At 35.6% G+C, this 20,154-nt stretch overlaps 1 protein-coding gene across 5 annotated transcripts in view; it reads left to right on the plus strand.

Moving 5' to 3' along the window:
* The first annotated feature begins 47 nt into the window (after positions 1-47).
* Positions 48-20,154, plus strand: part of LOC138710529 (transmembrane protein 268) — a 92,146-nt gene continuing 72,039 nt past the window's right edge. For 3 of the 5 annotated variants that reach the window (XM_069841495.1, XM_069841494.1, XM_069841491.1), the window contains exons 1-4: positions 50-266; positions 417-969; positions 8,960-9,075; positions 16,329-16,562. In XM_069841495.1, the coding sequence (XP_069697596.1) occupies positions 426-969; positions 8,960-9,075; positions 16,329-16,562 (894 nt within the window). In that variant the 5' untranslated portion in view covers positions 50-266; positions 417-425. Of the gene's footprint in view, positions 267-416; positions 970-8,959; positions 9,076-16,328; positions 16,563-20,154 lie in introns of all 5 variants that reach the window. The other 2 variants (XM_069841493.1, XM_069841492.1) reach the window with 2 other exon arrangements.

Raw genomic sequence — 20,154 nt, forward strand, 5'->3', positions numbered from 1 at the left:
TTCTGAATAATATTACGTGAACCGGTGAACGTGATCATAGATGCAAATAATATGGTTGGGAGAATATTGAAGCTACAGGACACACCTTAACTCGTGGACGAAACACCTGCAACCGCCCTCTGTTACGAAAACTATGCTTGCAACGATAACGGGAGCAGTTGGGTAACAAGAAAAACAGGTGATTTAGTTGTATCTAACAGGTGAAAACAATTTTGTTAAGAAATTTGAGTTATAAGCAAGGGCCCGAAAAGTCAAATGCATGCCAGGTAAGGAATAAATTAGAAGTTAAATATCTTACATTGGTATTTACTTACATAATAATGTATTTAGTACCACAATCAGTAAACAAGCTGTAAACTCATGCCTGACAAATTCAGTAGGAATTCTAATATGATTATACTTATTTGTAATTTTAGATTACAATTATGACCTCAACTACGGCACCCGAAGATTCTGTGAGAGGCGATGGAAATCAGTCAAGTAGTTGGGTTCGTTTCGAAGAGGATGACAGTGTTAAGAACATTACACAATCTAAGGAATCTGCGACAACTCAAGCACAGCCAATAGCTGCGGCAATATTGGCTGCAGATGATTACAGTGGAGCAGTTATTAATCCAGAAACTGTGCATATAAGCGTGAACCGAAATGCTAGTCGTTCAGTGTCCCCAGAAAAGCCAGATGTATCACTTAGTAAATCATTGTCACCCAGTTCCAACAGCCCTCAGCAGTACAGTGGTGCGGTTATAAACACAGAATCAGTACATCTCAATCTAGATCGCAGCAGTTTGAGTCGTTCTCTAGGAGAGGACCAGCAACAATCTGATACAAACGCGACTGCTGCAACTAATAAACCGCAAGATTCTCGAATTGGCATGCGAAATGTGGATCTGAGGGAGACAAATAATGGTCGACCTGTACCGAGTTCAAGAATCTCAACTCTTGGCAATTCTGTCATCAGACAAGGTTTTGGTAAGCTCAGAAATATCGTTATCCGTTACTCTTATCAGTAGTCTAAAGGGCTACATTAAATTCTGTTTGATCTACTGTCATAGTAGTGGATTTTCAGCTAGTCTGATAAGGGAAACATCAAACTGGGACGCATCTCGGGCGCGCTTCCGAACAGGGGCAGCGGCATTTCGCCTAAGGTTAGAGCCCAGTTTAGGTGTGTGTGTATTAATCGGAAAAAATGTCATAGAAACATGCGTCTTATTCTCAATATTTTCTAGCCCCTAATTTTCTATTAATATACACACACCTAAACTGGGCTCTAACCTTAGGGGAAATGCCGCTGCCTCTAAGGTTAGAGCCCAGTTTAGGTGTGTGTGTATTAATCGGAAAAAATGTCATAGAAACATGCGTCCTATTCGCAATATTTTCTAGCCCCTAATTTTCGAGTAAAGCAAATTTTCAGTGGAAAATGTTTGAATTGATTGCACTGCTATTCGTATAAATGTATTTAAGGTCCAAGGGAATTCTTCAAAGGACTGTGAAATAAATTCATTTGTTAGCAGTGCTGCAATGTACATTTGGAGAGAATGCATTTCAAGGGTTATTCAGTTGCAAACATGGGGTGCTCAGGATGCTAGCCTACATGAGGTTATGTGCGTAAGAAAATTTAAGACGAAGTACTAGTAGTGGATTTTCAATCTCAAATCGGCTTTGCCCTCAATTTTTCTTTTGTTGTCGATACTTATAACTCAACTAGAGGCCCTATACCCAAAGTTAAAACGCCAACTACCCCCAACGACTATCGACCTATTAGTATTCTATCTACCTTATCGAAGGTGTTAGAGAGGATAGTACACAGACAACTCATCGACTACCTAAACAGATATGAACTCTTGGACACATATTAGTCAGGTTTTAGGACTTGACACAGTACAGTGACTGCACTAAGTAACAGAAGACATCCGAAAAGCTATGGACAGAATGTAAAATTACAATACTGACACTACTAGACTTCAGTAAAGCATTTGACACTGTAAATATCGACTTACTGACGAGAAAATTACGATCACTCCAACTATCAGAAAGCACAGTTTCTTGGTTCTCCTCTTATCTCAGCGAACGTCAGCAGTGTGTCTACATTGGAAGTCGAACTTCCTCATGGCGTATCGTTGATTCTGGAATCCCACAGGGATCTGTTCTATCACCACTACTGTTCACTATTTACGTAAATGACATCCTCTCGACTCTACAGCACTGTAAGCATCACCTCTACGCAGACGATTTACAAATCTATATCCATACAACCCCTGACTCACTCAATGACACAATACAAAATCTTAACGAGGACCTTGAATCTATATCTGCATGGGCCAGAAAGTTTGGTTTGACTCTCAATGCAAGAAAATCACAAGCAATCCTAGTGGGACATCAATGTCTATTATGCAATATTACTCCTGCTCTTCCAGTCAAGTTAAACGACGCAATAATCCCTTTTGCTTCCTGTGTTAAAAACCTTGGAGTTTACTTTCATACGCATTTAAACTGGAATAACCAAGTAACCCATATTACCAAAAAAGTGCTTTCCATACTACATTCCTTAAACAGCATTCGAAAATTCCTTCCGCTATCACGCAAGAAAATACTAGTGGAAACACTAGTAATGCCCCACTTCGATTATTGTGATTTTCTACTGACTGACCTCAATGTCAACCAGTCGCAAAAATTACAATGTGTTCATAATTCTTGTGTTCGCTTCATATGCGATGTCTGTCGCGCTGACCACATTACCCCATCCTTCCAAACTCTAAACTGGCTACGGCTTAAGGGTACGGCCACATGAGCTACATTTGTAGCAAGTTTTCTGCTACAAATGTAGCTGCCGTAATTGTCGCAAAATTGGTGGCCACACGGGTACTACAATTACTGCTAGTTTCTGCATTAAATGTCGCTACATGTGGCCACATGACATGCCACACATAGCGACATTTGTAGCTAGTTCTTTTGCGTTTTGCAGCACTCAGCAGTAATGTAATGGAAACTTTCTTCGAGATGGATTATGAAGCCAAAGTCGCTTTTCAATGTGTTGTTAGTGTACATTATTACGGTGACACACAATTTTAATGCACATGAGAAGAAAATTTATAGCAGTGCCATAAAGTTAACTTTTATTCCGGCGTCGATTTTACAACAGGCAATATTGTTTGTCAGTAACAATCGGAAGTACGGTGTGGGTGAAGGGTTTGCTGAAAGGCTGTATGAAGACCTAATTTCTCGTGGTTCTGTAGAAGGGTCATTGGGATTGTGCGACAGATTAGACATGCTCTTCCCCTGTCAATATACGAATTTCTGAAGCATTTCGAAGTAAAAAGGAGTTTTAAACATGACCCAAAATACAACTCAAAGAGGCAATCTGTTTGTAACATATTTGAGAGATCTGTCTTGTAAAATAATTGTTTTTTTTTTTTTTTTAACCAAATGAAGTCACTGTGAAGGGTTTACTGGAACGCTATTGTATAGATTTTATTATTGAAGGGAACCTTTGGTCGAAAATGAAAGAAAAAAAATGTGTACTCTCAAAGAACGGTATTTTGAAAAGAGTATAAGTAAACACAGCTATCATGAAAGTTCTCTTTTTCTTGGTTTTGCAGAATGCTTATTGGACCTTGCGGCAATTTAAACTTCACCCTTATATCCCAAAATACAACTCAAAGTGGAAATGCCTTTATAAACAATACTGATTTGTGAGGTCTGCCTGAAAAAGAATTGTACGTTTTTTTACCTAACAAAATTGCTGTGAAGGGTTTGCTAGAACTATATTTTATTATTGAAGAATTCTTTAGGTCGAAATTGAAAGAAGAAAAATGTATGTACTTTTTAAAGAAAGATAATTTGAAGAGAGTTAAAAAATAGGGCAACTCAGCTTGACTATACATAAGCAAAGCAATATTTATTGGCACCGTATTGTTAGTAACAAAATATGTTATATATATTGGCATCGTATTGTTATAAATCTGTCATGATAATAATTTCCCATCTAAAAGTCAATCTCCCTCTCTACTTCAGTCCCTCATAAACACAAGTTAATTCTGTTGTTATGATTACGTATACATACTGAGAATTTCAACCATTAGAAAAACGGGTTTTCTTCAAATTTGAGAATGCCTTTCTCCCATTGTAGGCCTACATTTTATCCAATAGAAAACAGAGTTTACGTTCTCTTAAACATGATAGATCACGTTTCTCAGATTATTAAATTTCGGGGGAGGGGGAAACTGAAAGGTGAATCTTAGGGTATGTTACAGTTTAATGTCTCATAAAGTTTTTTACCAACAAAAGAAAATTTTAATGCTAAAAGATAAGCGGGGTGGTACAAATTGCGATATCTTATAGCTAATTCGAGAGACAAATTTGACTGCGCTCATCAGTGTCACTTGTTTTATTTTTAAATACATTAGGCCTGAATAAAATGCCAAGGTGTTGTATGCCTGGCTGCAAATTCAATTACCAGAAAGGAACTTAGTGGCGATATTTACTTTTCCTTCTGGTGAAGTAACAAAAAACAGGAGTAAGATTAAGAAAATAAATATTTAAAATTAGCTTACGCGTGTATCCATACGCATTTGTAAATTTACATTGCGCTAAATTATTGTAATTCTCTACTGTAAAATGAATAACTTTGATTTGTTATTTCACTCTTTTTAAAGTACCGGTATTAATCTGTGTGTCCTTTACATGACATTTGATTTTTGCTTTCTGTCTCGTTCTTAAAAAATTAAAGCATAACCATTCATTTTACACGGTTGTTTGTACTTTTATTACAATTTTTTTGTTTTCTTTTGCATGATATTTATTCTTTATTTATTGTCAGTTAGTAGATAAAAGTCTTTTGACATGTATATTCTTTGACTCACTGAGTCTCCTCTGGGAATTAGTAAAGCGGAAATAAATATTAATATAAATTTAAAGTTTAAAAATATGGATTTCATAATAAGAAATTCCCAGTAACTAACAACAGTGTTAATTCGTTTAAGGTGGTCATGAATAGACCTAACATGTCAGACGGCGCAAAACTTGCTACATTTACTGCTCCGTGTGGCCGCTTCCATTTAACTCAATGGGGTCTATAATTCCAGCTACATTTGTCGCAGAAAACTTGCTACAAATGTAGCTGCACGTGTAGCCACCTATGTTGCTATGTGTGGCCACCCAACAGCAGTAAATGTCTCAGAAAAAATGGACCCGGACCCATTCGAGTTGTGACACGACCTTGGGATGCGCCAAACTTGCTACATTTACTGCTCCGTGTGGCCGCTTCCATTTAACTCAATGCTGCCTATAATTCCAGCTACATTTGTCGCAGAAAACTTGCTACAAATGTAGCTCGTGTGGCCGTACCCTAACAAACGTAGAAATTTTCATTCTCTTGTTCTCCTTTTTCAAGTCCTTCACACTTCTACACCTACCTATCTTGCCTCCCGTTTCAGTTACCTGTCATCATATCATAATCTCTTCACATGCACGCAAAATAGCCGCATACTAGCCATACGAACAATAAGACATCATCGTATTCATCATCATACACAAGCTCGCTCTCACGCTTGTGGAATACCCTACCCAGTGACATCAGAGACTGTCGGAATTTAGTAGCGTTTAAAAGCAAGCTTATTAAGCATTTTCTTACTGCATAGAGTAGGTTTAATTTTTACTTAATCAATAAAAGAAATGCTTCTCTCTTCTTAACTTTTACAATAAACTTTGATTTTTATTGTATTTGTAAATTTAATATTAATTGTAATTGTAATTGTATTCTGAATATTGTAGTTGTAATCCGCTGGTAGAGGGGAAGAGAAGGCCTGATGGCCTTATCTCTACCAGGTTAAATAAATAAATAAAAAAAAATGTAGGCAAATAAATCATGCCTTCCTTTGGTAGTGATCTTGTATAGAGAAATACTGGTACTCATTTACATTAGTGACACTAAGTTAACTACCTATCACCTCATCTGACCAACTCTAATCTTGTCAGAGTTCTCGGTCTTCTCTCTATAGCTATCCCCTTATGAAACCCACTCTTTGTCACATTTCTCGGACTCATGTTATTTAGGTATCTCCCCATTTAACCTATTCAGATAGCAATCCACCACTGCCCATTCAAACAGCAATGTTTTCTTTCCTTCACAGACTACCTGTCTCCTTTTCCCCCATCCTCTTACAACCACCTACCTATAATGTTTGGTGTGTTGTATAGGAAACTGTGGTAATTCTGGAGGACAACCACTCCACGATTTTCGAACTTTTTTCACAAACGACGATTTTATGCTCGATTTTCGAAAGGTAACACAAAAAAAATTAAGGAAACACATTTCGACTGTAACCTAATAAGTATAACCTATCACAACCTAAATTAACCTAACTTTAACTATACTTTATTTTTTTTCATGGAGTGCAGTTTCATAGAAAGGACTTTGCCGACAGACCTTCTACTGCCACCTACTAATTGGTTGTCATAAATAAATGTCTTCCTTACTATGACGGAAATCTTGTCTTCTCTTGTTAGTAACCAATCACAACCCTCGTTCAGAAGAATTGACAGGTGCCCGTCAAATCCACGTGGAGGCAGAGTTGCCGCATTGTTTCCGAATTCCAAGAATCCCGTCAGTTTCACTGCATAATTTCGAAGGTCATCAGGATTGTGACAACTGTGCAATGTTGGGACTAGGGGACAGGATGGAATTGTCAGAGCTGTTGTGTAGAAAGTCATAAATCTGTAAATGGGTGTTCAAAAGAGCCACCGAACTGCACTCCTTGAAATAAAATAAGGTATACATACTAACTTTAACTTTTACTGCAAACCCAGCATTCTCCAGTCTTTCCTATATTCTGCCTTCCTCTTAGTCTCTGTATATAATCCATATATCTTAATGTCGTCTATCATCTGATACCATCTTCTGCCTGATCTCTTCTCCCATTCACCATTCCTTCCAGTGCATCCTTTAGTAGGCAATTTCTTCTCAGCCAGTGACTCAACCAATTCCTTTTTCTCCTCCTAATCGGTTTCAGCATCATTTTTTTTTTCATCAACTCTTTTCAACATAGCTTCATTTCTTATTCTGTCTGTTCATTTCACATGTTCCATCCTTCTCCATATCCACATTTCAAATGCTTCTAGTAACTTCTCTTCACTTCATTGTAATGTCGGACATGTTTCTGACCCATAAAATGCCACACTCCACACAAAGCACTTCACTAGTCTCTTTCTTAGTTCATTTTCTGAGGTCCGTAGAAGATACTGCTTTTTCTATTAAAAACTTCCTTTGCCTTTGCTGTCCTCATTTGAGTACGGTACCTGGGAGCAGCTCATGTTACTGCTTATAGTAAGTACACCCTAAGTATTTGAAGCTGTTCACTTGCTCTACTGCCTCATTTAGTATTTGCATGTTTACCTCCTTTATTTTTCTTCCAACACCCGTCTTTGTCTTGTTTGCTTTTATCTTCATCCCATCACAGCTGTCATTTAGCTTCACTAGCATATCCCTTAGTATCACCTCTTCTTCTGCTAACAATGCCATATCATCCAGCAAATCTTGTGTACTTTATTCTTCTTAACTAACCCAAGCAAAACTAAGCTAAACTAACCAACAAACATAACATTACGCTGTCATTCAAAACTACATAAAACTTTAAAAATTCAAAACATGTAAAACCATAGTCTTCGTGGAACAATCTACGCATATAAATGATTGAAATTTAATATAGAATAATTATATATGCTCAAGACTTCTAAAATCCATAGAGGGGTTTTTCCTCTAGAATTATAAACTGTTTGTTGGTGTAGAATATAAAATTAATATATTATGCACATAGCCTATGTATATTTCCTTTTATTTAGTAGGTAACCAACTGAAGTGTGATGCTTGAGAGTTGTTCTTAAAATGCTAAAGCAATGAAATTGAAGGATGCAGGGAAAAGACGAGCTTTGTTCACTTTAGCAAATTGTTCAGGAGAGCGGTTTAAAGTCTGCCTTTAGTATATTCTCTCTTTGTATGCCAAATCTAAAATCTGTCATAGCATTTAGACTCTTAATATTATCACGGTGTTTCATTCATAGGATTAAAGTGCATGGAATTCTACTCCACACAACATAGGCCTACATAACTTATTTTTGAAAAAAAAGAAAAAAAGTGGCTGAAGCTCGTTCTTTCCTTGTACTCTTCATTGCGTAGCAAAATTTGTAAACAGATAATTTAAAGTCAGAAGGGGTAGGTTACATGTCCGCAAAAAATTGCATAGTTCGAATTTATTGTGTTAATGCTCTGGCGAAAATGCAATCAGAAAATTCAGACTTTGAAACAAAACACTTCACTCGATGATTATGGGAAAATGTAATGTTTTATTTAGAACTCTGCTTGTAGGTCACACATTCCATGTCATTTGGGATGGTGGTGTAACCTGTGCCATAAATAAACACATTTATAGTGTTAATTTGCTTCTGGAAGAAATACATTTTGGCTGGTTTCAAGCTGTTGGTTAGATTCTTTTCCAGAATTAAATTAGGCTCATCTCCAGTTATTTTGAAGACACAAAATCTTTCTCAAAGGTAACTATAGGATCTGAAAAATAAGTTTATATTTATTTTTACAAAAAAAAAAAAAATGTGATTAATAAGAATTATAAATTTAAAAATGTTGCATTTATGTTCTGAAATGTTAAATTTTATACAACCAGGTATGAAGTGGTTAAAAATACACTAGATACTTATTTAAAAGTTGGCACTGATGACAAGAATGTACATAAACTAGAATATATGTATGTAGATTATTACGTAAGTTAGGGAGTTACTATATTCGTATTGTTTTAAGTAAATAACTTGATGACAATTGCAGTCCATTATTCAGTAAGATTCTAACATCTGATGTGAAATTACAATAGATGATGATAGTGAGAATTGAAGCAAGAAATAACAGTTTGTGTAACAGACTGTACATACAGTTGTTATTTCTTTGTTGTTACAGCAAATGGCGATATTATTGTGACTCTGCTCCCTGTCAATACAAGATGGCCTTGGATCACACCTGCACAATTCCGTCCTGAGCTTGTACCAGAGGAACTTATGGCACAAGGGCTTACGGTAATCAGCTCATTTAATAGTTATAATAAATTATGCCTACTAATTGGTGTTACATCTAATAATTTGGTATAACATCAGTGTCTAACTACAGGGAAGTAGATCTTCTTCACAGACAGTGTTGAATACTCATAGTTACTTTCACTTACATGGCCTGTCAAAAAGTTGTAAACTTGAAAGTATTGTCGCCAATTTAGCTTTTATCCCATGAAATCTAGCTTTTTCAAAGTTTAGTCTGACAGCAAAATATTTTTATTTTCCCTGAGCAGATATTTATCTTTTTTATTTTTCATTCCTTTAGAAGGAGAGAAAACGTCTGATTATTCGAAAAACATTAGTAATTTTTAGTAATTTAGAAAGAGTAACAAAATAATGTGTAAATATTTTCTTACACTGACTGAGTTATTTGTACATTCGTGCAAACATACTGGTAACTGTGATTCTCTGTATTACAACTGTAGTTGTGTTTGACTGTAAATTACCATTTACACACACATAAATTTATGCAAACTGGCCTGTACATATGCATATGGAGGCCTACATTCAGATGTTTATACAAATCGTATATTTTTTAATTCTCTCTCCTAATATCAACTGATGCCACAGATGTTCCAGTGGGGAGAAAACTCTTGCTTAGGAATGCATTTTCTGAAATCCAGTAGTATTTGGAAAGAATTTCCCTGTAAAAAGAATTCGAAGACTTGTACAAATTTAAAAATAACTTGTGCTATATTTATGCTATTTCTTTTTCTTGTTCTTCAAATTCGATTTTACTTAGACATATAGATGCTTCTTCTTCTATGGCGCGTCTGCCCATTTTCAGGTCATGGCCTCCCCAGTTGGACTCCACCAAACTTGTCAATCCTGTGCTGCGACTCTCCAATTCCGGATTTTGAAGATTTGTAGTGCATCCTGACATACACCATCTTCCCATCTGTTATGTGGTCTTCCCACCGGCCTTCCTCCTCCGAAATCTCCTGAAAATACCGACATATAGATGCAGTGCTCTTAAATGGCATGACTGAACTTTTTGAATGTTTATGTTGACCAGCAACATGGTCTAGTGGTCAGAGTTTCTGGCCACAGCTCATTAAGTCCCGGGTTTGATTCCTAGTTAGAGTACAGGGATTTTTTCTTAAAAGGAACTGTTCTTGTGTTCGTCCATGGTCTGGAATTTAGATAAAGTTTGGTGCTACATAATCTACATGATCATCCTACCATGTCATTGGGACAATGTAACTCTGCCTTTCAGGCACCCCAACCTCTGAAGTGGGTTATATATAAAGTACTGCCAAAAGGGAAGACCAGAAATGTCGAAAGACAATTGGTGGCATTGGGAGAGGGGAGAAGCAATTACCTGAAGCAAAGATTGCAAGTAGCAATCTTCTGAATCAAATTTGATGAGATTGAAAGCTCACATATGGCGGGTGAATAAAAATGTTAGATAACACAGAATGAATAATGTTTCTTCTGTATGCATTTCACTAAATAAGGCACTAACCACTAGATTCTTTTTAGGCCCTCTTTCTGTCTCCATAGTCAATCATTATCAGTATTTCATTTTGTTCTCTTTCTGTAAGATTCGCCATGATCATGAAATAACCATTATTCATTTGATTTTGATTAGCTTTTGTCTTTGATTATTTAATTCATGGCGCCCTTTATTTTCCATAGTGATAAATTGATATACTAACGCATTTCTCTTTGTTATGTACACATCACAGCCATCTATATATAAAGCCAGAGCATTAGGTCGGCAACACTGTAATTAACTGTCAAGCGGAGGTCTACGATTTGTAGCACGTGTTTATGTTAATGTCGATTTTCAATGTAAATGAATGTTATAACAAGTGTGTGTTGATGAAATCATGTTTGCAGTCATACCAAACGTCCATTGTTTATGTATTATAAACTAAGTGCATATTGGCGATAAAAGCAAGACAATAAATGAAAATAAAATGGTAGCAGTCTTTGGAAATTTTTACGGTTAATGATGACAAAGTAATTGACAATTTTTCTAGATATTAAAGAATTGTTGTTCTAGCCAAATTGTTATGCCATTCATTTTCAAGTTCATTGTAAACAGCTGTTTTGTGATCCCATAAATGTTGCAGTTTTGTTGAAGATTCTGAATGCCTGCTATTCCTCAGAATTACCTATAATTTGTAGATGCACACACTCGCTTTGTTGGGTTTCAAGGTTTGTTTATTAATATTGTTTTTTTGTAATAAATTAGTTATAAACATGTTTCTTTTCACTTCGTATTTAGAGGATTTAAAGCTCACTGAGCTTACACTAATTGACACGTACTTAATAGATAATGATGTGTTTTGTTATGTATTATATTAAAGGCATGTTTCTGCATTTTTTCATAGATCTTTATATTTGGCCTAACTGTATTTGCACCCTCATACTTTATTATAATATGTCAGTTGTTTCCTCTGTTTATATTTTTATTTTACTTGCATAGTTTATATTCTTTGCTTCTTTTTTGTAGTTATATTTATTTAAAATTATATTTTAAAAAGTTTATAACCAATAATTCAGGATAACAGTATTATTACGGTGACTGGCCACGTTGAAACTAAAATGGCTTCCTAGGCATCTGAAATATTTATAGAAAACCACGACAGATAATCACATGACATTAAAATGTATATGATATCCTCGACCTTTCACATTAGAGTTGAAACAACATAAATCGGCAAACATTGTCAATTTACTAGCTACATAATGGTTAATTGATTGGAATAGGGTATTTTATTTATTTTTGGTACAAGTAACATTTCTTTAAATATTTATTTGTTTTTCTTTGTACTATCAATAAAAGACACGTATGCTTTTAATTTTTTAAAGTTATTTTAAGTGGCTGTATGCAAGTACTTTGCAGTATTCTGAAACTCAAATAAATTACTATTTCGGATTCCGTAATAAATTACATACATCAACACACTGAATCTTGATCATATCCACTTCCTTTTGTTATAAATTAATGTCGAAAATGTACTCGTTACAACGAAACCAAAGCGCTATAATGTCAAACATTGTGGCTTATTTCGCCTCCGCTCAGCATTGCCAAATGTACGCATGCTCCAGCTTGTAACTGAAGGTGGCTCTGGTACACATACATTGGGGGTCATAAATTAGAGGCATTTTTTTTTCAAAACAGTAGTTTATAAATGGTAAAAAATATAAGTTCGTACAGTTAGCGCTCAAAAGTATTTTGTAGTTAAGGTTTTATATTGTCAGTACTGTTTGCATGCAGTTATAATAATGCAAAGCACACAGCTGTGTTATTCTATGAGTAGCGTCATGTTGCTGTGATTACTTATCTAGGAAACAAGCAAGTTCATAGAATAACAATATAAATGTATATTCCAGTAGCTCATAAGTATTTTGTGGTTTGATTTGGTGGCATGGTATACATTAAATATTGGTGGTAAGTATTTAGACAGTGCTTGTTTATTTGTACACACCATTGCAAGCATGCCAAAACAAAAGGAATGCTCTGTGGATGTGAGACAAGCTGTTTTCAACTCTTTGAAGAAGGGAAAATCGCAGTCTAGCATTGCTAAAGATTTTGGTATATCACAACTCATAAGTATGTGGAGTCGATGGCAAAAACAAGAAGAATATTATAGATTTATTAATTTGTCCTACAGAATAATATCTGTAATATTGACAATTAATATTTGAGGAGAAAAATTCGCTCCGGCGCCGGGGATCGAACCCGGGTCCTTGGTTCTACGTACCAAGCGCTCTGACCACTAAGCTATGCCGAATTCAATCCACAGTACCGGACTGAACCCCTCTCCTTCAATGTTTCCCTTTGTGGCCTGACTCCAAGTTAGGCATATATGTTGACGTATATGTCCAATGTCAACTGCCATTATACTAGGAGCGCACTCAGTTGATCAATGTGTTCATTGTAGAAGTTAGTCAAATAAGGATCAGTTCTTTGCTGCCTTATTGGAAGAATGGTCACAACTTCCACTTGAGCGATTGCAAAATCTTGTGAATTCAATGCCAAACAGATGTGCTGCTGTGATCAAAGCTCGGGGGTATGCAACGAAATACTGATTTTTCCTCAGAGTCCAAAATATTTTTGTTTTATTATTACATACTTGAACTTACAAATTACTTTTGATCCAGACGAATTTTCAATTATTTTTTATGCAAGATAACTCTGTTTAAAGTAAATGTATTTTCGTACTAAATGGATTAGAAATACATACTTTTCAATTATCCACTGGCATTTTTTCTATTCAATACTTATCTTTATGTAATTGTGACGTATGCTTTCTACAAAATACTTTTGAGCGCTACTGTATGTTTTGAAGTCTGAAGAATCCAAATATGTAGTCTGAAGAATCCAAATGTGTAAAAATAAGTGCATGTTGCCGTGTAAGAAAAATAGAGTCCTTGACAAACTTTTTATAAATTAAAAATATGGTTTTTGAAAGCATGTTAAAATATTTTGTATATAGACTTTTTTCATAAAATTAAAAATAGAAAAGCTACAAGCAGTATTCCATAGGCCTACTTTTTAGTCACCATGTATTTTAACATAGTAAGCACTTTTCAGTGCTGATTTTCGTAAATAGAGAAGTAATATTAGAAGTGATTACAATAAGGGCCATTTTATGTAAATCTGTGTAAAACTAATTATGTATATCTTCTTAAAAGTTGTAGAATTTATGAGTGAAATGGGTTTTAGGAACTTTCTTTAATTGTGTAGTCCATTGAATGTAAGTTTATCTTTTTATTTGAGTGCATATTGCGTAGGTACATCTTTTAAATAATGGTTCAAGAAAATAAACTATAAACAGCAATATCATCCACACCACGATAAGGGAACTGAATTGTTGGGAAATGTGTAAAACGATTATCAGAGACATGGCCCCTTCCTACAAGAGTCAATATGCACAAATGTCTCGTTTGGTAATGCCCATGTTAAAAAAATGTCCATTGTTCAAAAGGTCCTACAGTTATATATTCCCAGTCTACAAAGTCCAACATACTAAAATGACCTGCGTTTCATAAGGACCACTTTCATAAAATATCCTTTTTTCGGAGAAGTCAGTATTAAATTATGTTAGGTTTTTAAATGTTCTAAGTGTTAAAAAGGGACATTTAGCTTCACTAAAAATTCCGAACCAGTAAATAAAAAAGGAATATAATTAATAAATGAAATTAAATGTACAAGATACTGACAACGTAAACCTTCCAGGTATTAATTCCAGTCACTCATCATTTGGAACTTCTTCTTGGGGGTCACTATAGGGCTTCATGTGGTACACTATGGCTCTAAGGTAGCGAGGTATGTCATTGTTGTCTTTATACCGTTCATAATTTCGTACTATGTTGGAAATTCTCCTCTGGTTATTCATATACGTTTTATTTACATTTGTGTGACCTGCTAAGACCTGAGTGATTTGTTATTCTGTGTCAGATTATTGTTCCTTTAGGTAGTGGATAAAACTCCATATGTTCACATGATGTGCTACTACTAGTCTTTGGAATTGGGAATGGAACCCCTCTCCCATATTATTGATTCATTGTCTTCCGTTCAATACCAAATCATAAACATTCCACGTGTCAGAAGGATATCTGGGAGGAACAGCTCGCCTTCGTCCTCGTGCAGAATGTCCTGTAATGTATGGGTATCTTACTTCAACATATGATGTCAGTTTTAACACTTCTTCCACAAACTTATCACTCAAGTCCACACCTGTGGAGTAGCGGTTAGCTCGTCTGGCCACGAAACTGGGTGGCCCGGGTTCGATTCCTGGTTGAGGATTTTTCCAGGATTTTCCCTCAACCCAATATGAGCAAATGCTGGACTCATTTTACCGGCATTATCACCTTCATCTCATTATGTGTAGGACATTAAATGTGGGAGTATTTGGTGTGGGTCCTTCTTGGTTGGACATTTTTTGATGACCTTTTTCTCTTGGAAGCATGTGAAACGTATAATAAGAAAATACTTTTCATCTCAGAGATTTTATTATTATTTATTTGGAATCTTGTCAATGAAAGCCATTCTCATGTCACCATTTATACAGTAGTAGAGGAAGCAAGACCTGTCCTGTGACCTTATCATGTGTCGTGGCTTTATCACCAGTGGATTTGGAGGAGGAAGATAGGTTTTAGTCTGAGATGAACTTCTGTGTTGGTAGATTCGTATAGTATCATGAAACAAACTCTCTTTCTGATAGCTTATTCTTTCCCCATCGCACACATGCCAGGTCCCACCTCCTCATCTATACTTCCCCATACCCTGTTGTCTTAGCATTATTTCTAAATAGAATTGATAGCCACATGGACAGAATCATTTACAAAAATATAATTACGCGAAATATTTGTACTGTTCGTGATTGTTGTGAGTATTGTTGAAGTTGTAAGGATGTTTGGGATTTGAAATAAAATTGTGATATTTCTCTTCATTTCTGCATTTAAATTTAACAAAGATCTGTCTGCTTGTTAATTACTTCTGCTTCCTCATTCCATGAGACCTAGTCTCGAGACAACAATGCAAATGATAATTGGAACAATTCGCAAATGAGTTGTTTGAAATCGTAATGAATAATAATATCTCATTACAGAAAATTATTGGATTTATTTTGATAATAATACAACAATTAAGTACTTTAGAATTATACTATGTTAAATTAAGTATTTGTGTCTTTATATTTCTTGCATTTATTAATCACCCCCCATTTGTGTACGACTAATAATGCATTTATAATGGTGTCACATTAATTTGTTTCTCCTTTATGTTTTATGAAGGCTGACTGGATTCAAAACTACTTTGTTTTAAACACATAATAAGTTCAGTCATTCAAGGCTGGTTGTAATTAATGATGTCACTGTGACCAGATTTTTCATATGCTAAGCCCATAAACATTTCATGTTAAAAAAACTTACACATTTGAGAGAATGTCATGCAGTGCATGATGATAGACATGAAAATATGGAATCTGGTGCACAGTCCGTTTTCTTTAGCTACAGAGGAAGTGAAGAAATGAAGAATGTAGCTTAGATTGAGTGTGGAGCTCGTGAAGAGTTTGATATACTCGTAGAAACAAAAGGCAGTGGAAGTGCCTCTCTGTTTGATTGCCACTTCTGACTGGCTCTGTTTTAGATGTGATATAATGAGCTCATGTTTTGCTGTTATGACATTCACATAAGTTTTTCTTCCACTGTGTAGGATCATTATGTATTGAAGATATTAATGTGTGTGTTTTTTTCAACAGCTTACTGTTGAGGACTATGTACATGTGATGGAGATTCTAACAAATGATGTACGTTTCAATGTGTATAATGTCTGCTACAAGCGCATCCTTGTAGCCTGGATCTTCACTGCATTCATAGTCCTCCTTGGTCTTCTGTTCTCTGGAGTCACAGGACTGACATTGTTTGGACTAGGAGTAATGTGGCTTGTTCTGAATGCTGCTGCTATTTTCTTATGTATGTGGATCAAGATTAAAGTGAGTATTATTTAACAGAATTTCACCTAATTTTCCTGATTAATAAATCTGAGTTTTAAAAATAACAAATATCAATAAAAATATACAGTAGAATCCCTTCTTAACGAATCTCTGAGGGATTTTTTTTCTTAAATAGGGGTTTTTCTTTAAAAGGAGGTTTACATAAAATGGGAAGGAAAGGCTAAAATAACTAGTACTAACGTGTGTTATATATACCAAACATTATAATTATTTAATTAGGCTTACAATTATTATTTACAATACATTTCATTATAATATTTTCTAACTCTTCAAATGGTGAGGCAAGAATGTTTTTCCGTTTGGTTGAACCCGAACCACACTGAAACTCGGCATTGAAAATTTCTTCTTTCTTCTTCATTATTTCCCATAATGAAGTAATTGACAAACCCATGTTGAATCTTTCGTACACTACTTTTAACACTTGAATATAAATAATTGATTAAATGGCGATCTTACTCGTGTTAATTATGTAAGCATGTGTGGCTTACAGCTATTTCGGTGCTACTTGACACCATCCTCAGAGCCTACTAGATCTCGGCGCTATCTCAACTTCGCTGCCTGTTGTGTGGGTGCATTCGTGTGATGAAGAGTTGTGTCAAATAGTGTGTGTGTTCTGAAATTGATCTGTGTGTTGAGAATTTGATTAGGGTGTGTTTTAGTGTGTCTGTATATTTCATATTTTTCTAGTGTGTTGAGTTTTTGGTTTTTGGGTTGTATGTGTAGGATTTCAATGTCTGTATTTATGTTACTGTATGTGCTTATTAATCCTGGCTGTAGGTAGTAATCACGTGTTCAAAAATCATTGTTGTATCCACTTTGTATCGTCATCCATTTAAAAAATAGTCTAGTTATAAAACTGACAAATGCACGAGGCAGTGCATATAAGACTTATGAACTTCATGCGATACAAAATATATACATACAGGCCTAGTCTCCTCTGATTGACGTTCTGGCTGATATGTACATCTATTATCAGGCAGTACATCTCACTTGACGATATGTGTCAGAGGAAGAACAATTGTTTGTATGCATCTGAAGTCTGACTAGTGTAATACGTAGCTAGTTGGTGATGTATACAATGGAGGGGGAAAGGAGCTGGTTACCTTACCCCATTATTTCCTGGCCTAGTTGCCTCATGAGAGGTGCCTTCTTGGTATCGCTTGTGAGGTTCAGACCTGTCTTTGGACAGTTGACTAAACAACAGCAGGCCTAGTAAATTTATTAGGGTTTTGTAAAAGTAAAGAAAATCAAATTCATAAAACTAACCTCTACACAAGCAATAGAAATAGAGTATTAAATCTGGACCTGATTGAAGATCCCAAAAAGAGTGACACTCCAAAGATGTTTTAAAATTGATAGCATTGGAAACTATTCATAGAGATTCCCTAAGGAAGATTGGCTCCATATTTTCACTGATGGATCCATATTATCCAACCAAAATGGAACAGATGCTGGTGCTACATGTCCACTTTTCTCGTTTTAAAAATGTTATGTTTTATTTAACGACACTCGCAACTGCAGAGGTTATATCAGCGTCGCTGGATGTGCCGGAATTTTGTCCCGCAGGAGTTCTTTTACATGCCAGTAAATCTACTGACATGAGCCTGTCACATTTAAGCACACTTAAATGCCATCGACCTGACCCAGGATCGAACCCGCAACCTCGAGCATAGAAGGCCAGCGCTATACCAACTTGCCAATCAGGTCGACTTCTCGTTTTATAAATCGTTAGGTTATGGAGTTACAAATTGTGATGGGGAAATTGAAACTATTTGACACTTCAAAATCTGCTGTATCGGATCTTTTATTTTCAACAAGTTGTTATATTCAATTATTCTAAAGCAGCTATTACTGCTGTAACAATCAGTCTGTTACCTAAAGGTAAAAAAATAACATTGTTGGAAAATTATACTCCATCTGCTGAAGTTTAACAAAATGATAGTTTTTCAGTGGGTACTGGCACACTGTGAATTATCTGGTAATGAAGCTGCTGACTGACCGTCTTGCTAAGAGGGAAGTAAAATCTTACAAAACCCCATGTCATTATTATAATTTTCAACAGTTAAAACACCGGCATAGCTCAGTCAGCAGAGGTGCTTGCCTTCTGATCCAGAGCTGTGCTCAGATGTGGGTTTGATTTACACTTCGACTGATAACCTGAATGAGTTTTTTCTGAGATTTTCCAACTGTAAGGTGAACGTCAGGTAATCTATGTTGAACCCTCGGCCTCTTCTCTCCAAATACCATCTCGCTATCACCGGTTCCATTGATGCTAAAAGTCAACACCTGTGGAGTAACGGTTAGTACATCTGGCCGCGAAATAAGGTGGCCTGGGTTCGATTCCTGGTCGGGGCAAGTTACCTGGTTGAGGTTTTTTCCGGGATTTTCCTTCAACCCATTACGAGCAAATGCTGGGTAACTATCGGTGCTGGACCCCAGACTCATTTCACCGACATTATCACCTTCATCTCATTCAGATGCTAAATAACCTAAGCTGTTGGTAAAGCGTCGTAAAATAACTTACTAAAAAAATTGATGCTAAATAATCTATTAGTTGATACAGCATCGTTAAATAAACAACTAAAAAACAGTTAAAAGATTAATCAACTTATAATATCAAGATACAGTATCATAAGATTTCACAAAATTTCAAATAATAAAAGTTGCAAGTGTCGCATTGCACAACAAAATTTAATTTCTGAGTGTTCAAGGAAAGTGCAGTTTCATTTTTTCGATTACTCACAGGGCATGATTGTTTGTTAAAACAAACAAAATTGGAATTATTTCTTCATCACTTTGTCCACTGTGCGGTCTTCTGGAAGAAATGGGTCAGAATCATCTTCAGTGATAACCAACCCTTTCCTCTAAACTCACTGTGTGTGAGAAATATTGGAGAGCAAGAGAGTTTTTTTTAGTAGGTTATTTTACGACACTGTATCAACATCTCAGGTTATTTAGCATCTGAATGAAATGAAGGTGATAAAATGAGTCCGGGATCAGCACCAATAGTTACCCAGCATTTTCTCATATTGGGTTGAGGGGAAACCCTGGAAAAAACATCAACCAGGTAACTTGCCCTGACCGGGAATCGAACCTGTGCCACCTTGGTTTCACGGCCAGACGCGCTAGCCATTACTCGACAGGTGTGGACGCAAGAGAGTTAATGACAATTACATTGCAATAAAGCGTATACAATATAATACAATAAATAACCATAAAAGTTTGTACCATTGTAGCAACTGTTCATAAAATGTTATAAAACTGCAAATCTACTTTATCCTATTTAAATTTTGTGTTATACTAAGTGATTGGCATATTTGTAGAATAGTTAAATTGTCGTAAAACCTGAAGAATTACAGTACATAATTTTTAATTACAGTATTTTGAGGTAACAATTGAAGTGTTGTACTAAAATGAGTGTTACTCATTTAAACTGAAAACTACAGGTAGTTGAAGCTTATATTGAATTAAACATAATATTTCATTGCAAACGTATATCATTATATATAACTTTCTGAATAGATTATACACAAAATATAGATTGGGTATACATTCATGTGTTCAGGAACTT

Source organism: Periplaneta americana, chromosome 12 (genome assembly GCF_040183065.1).
Source record: "Periplaneta americana isolate PAMFEO1 chromosome 12, P.americana_PAMFEO1_priV1, whole genome shotgun sequence".
Taxonomy (NCBI): Eukaryota; Metazoa; Arthropoda; class Insecta; order Blattodea; family Blattidae; genus Periplaneta; species Periplaneta americana.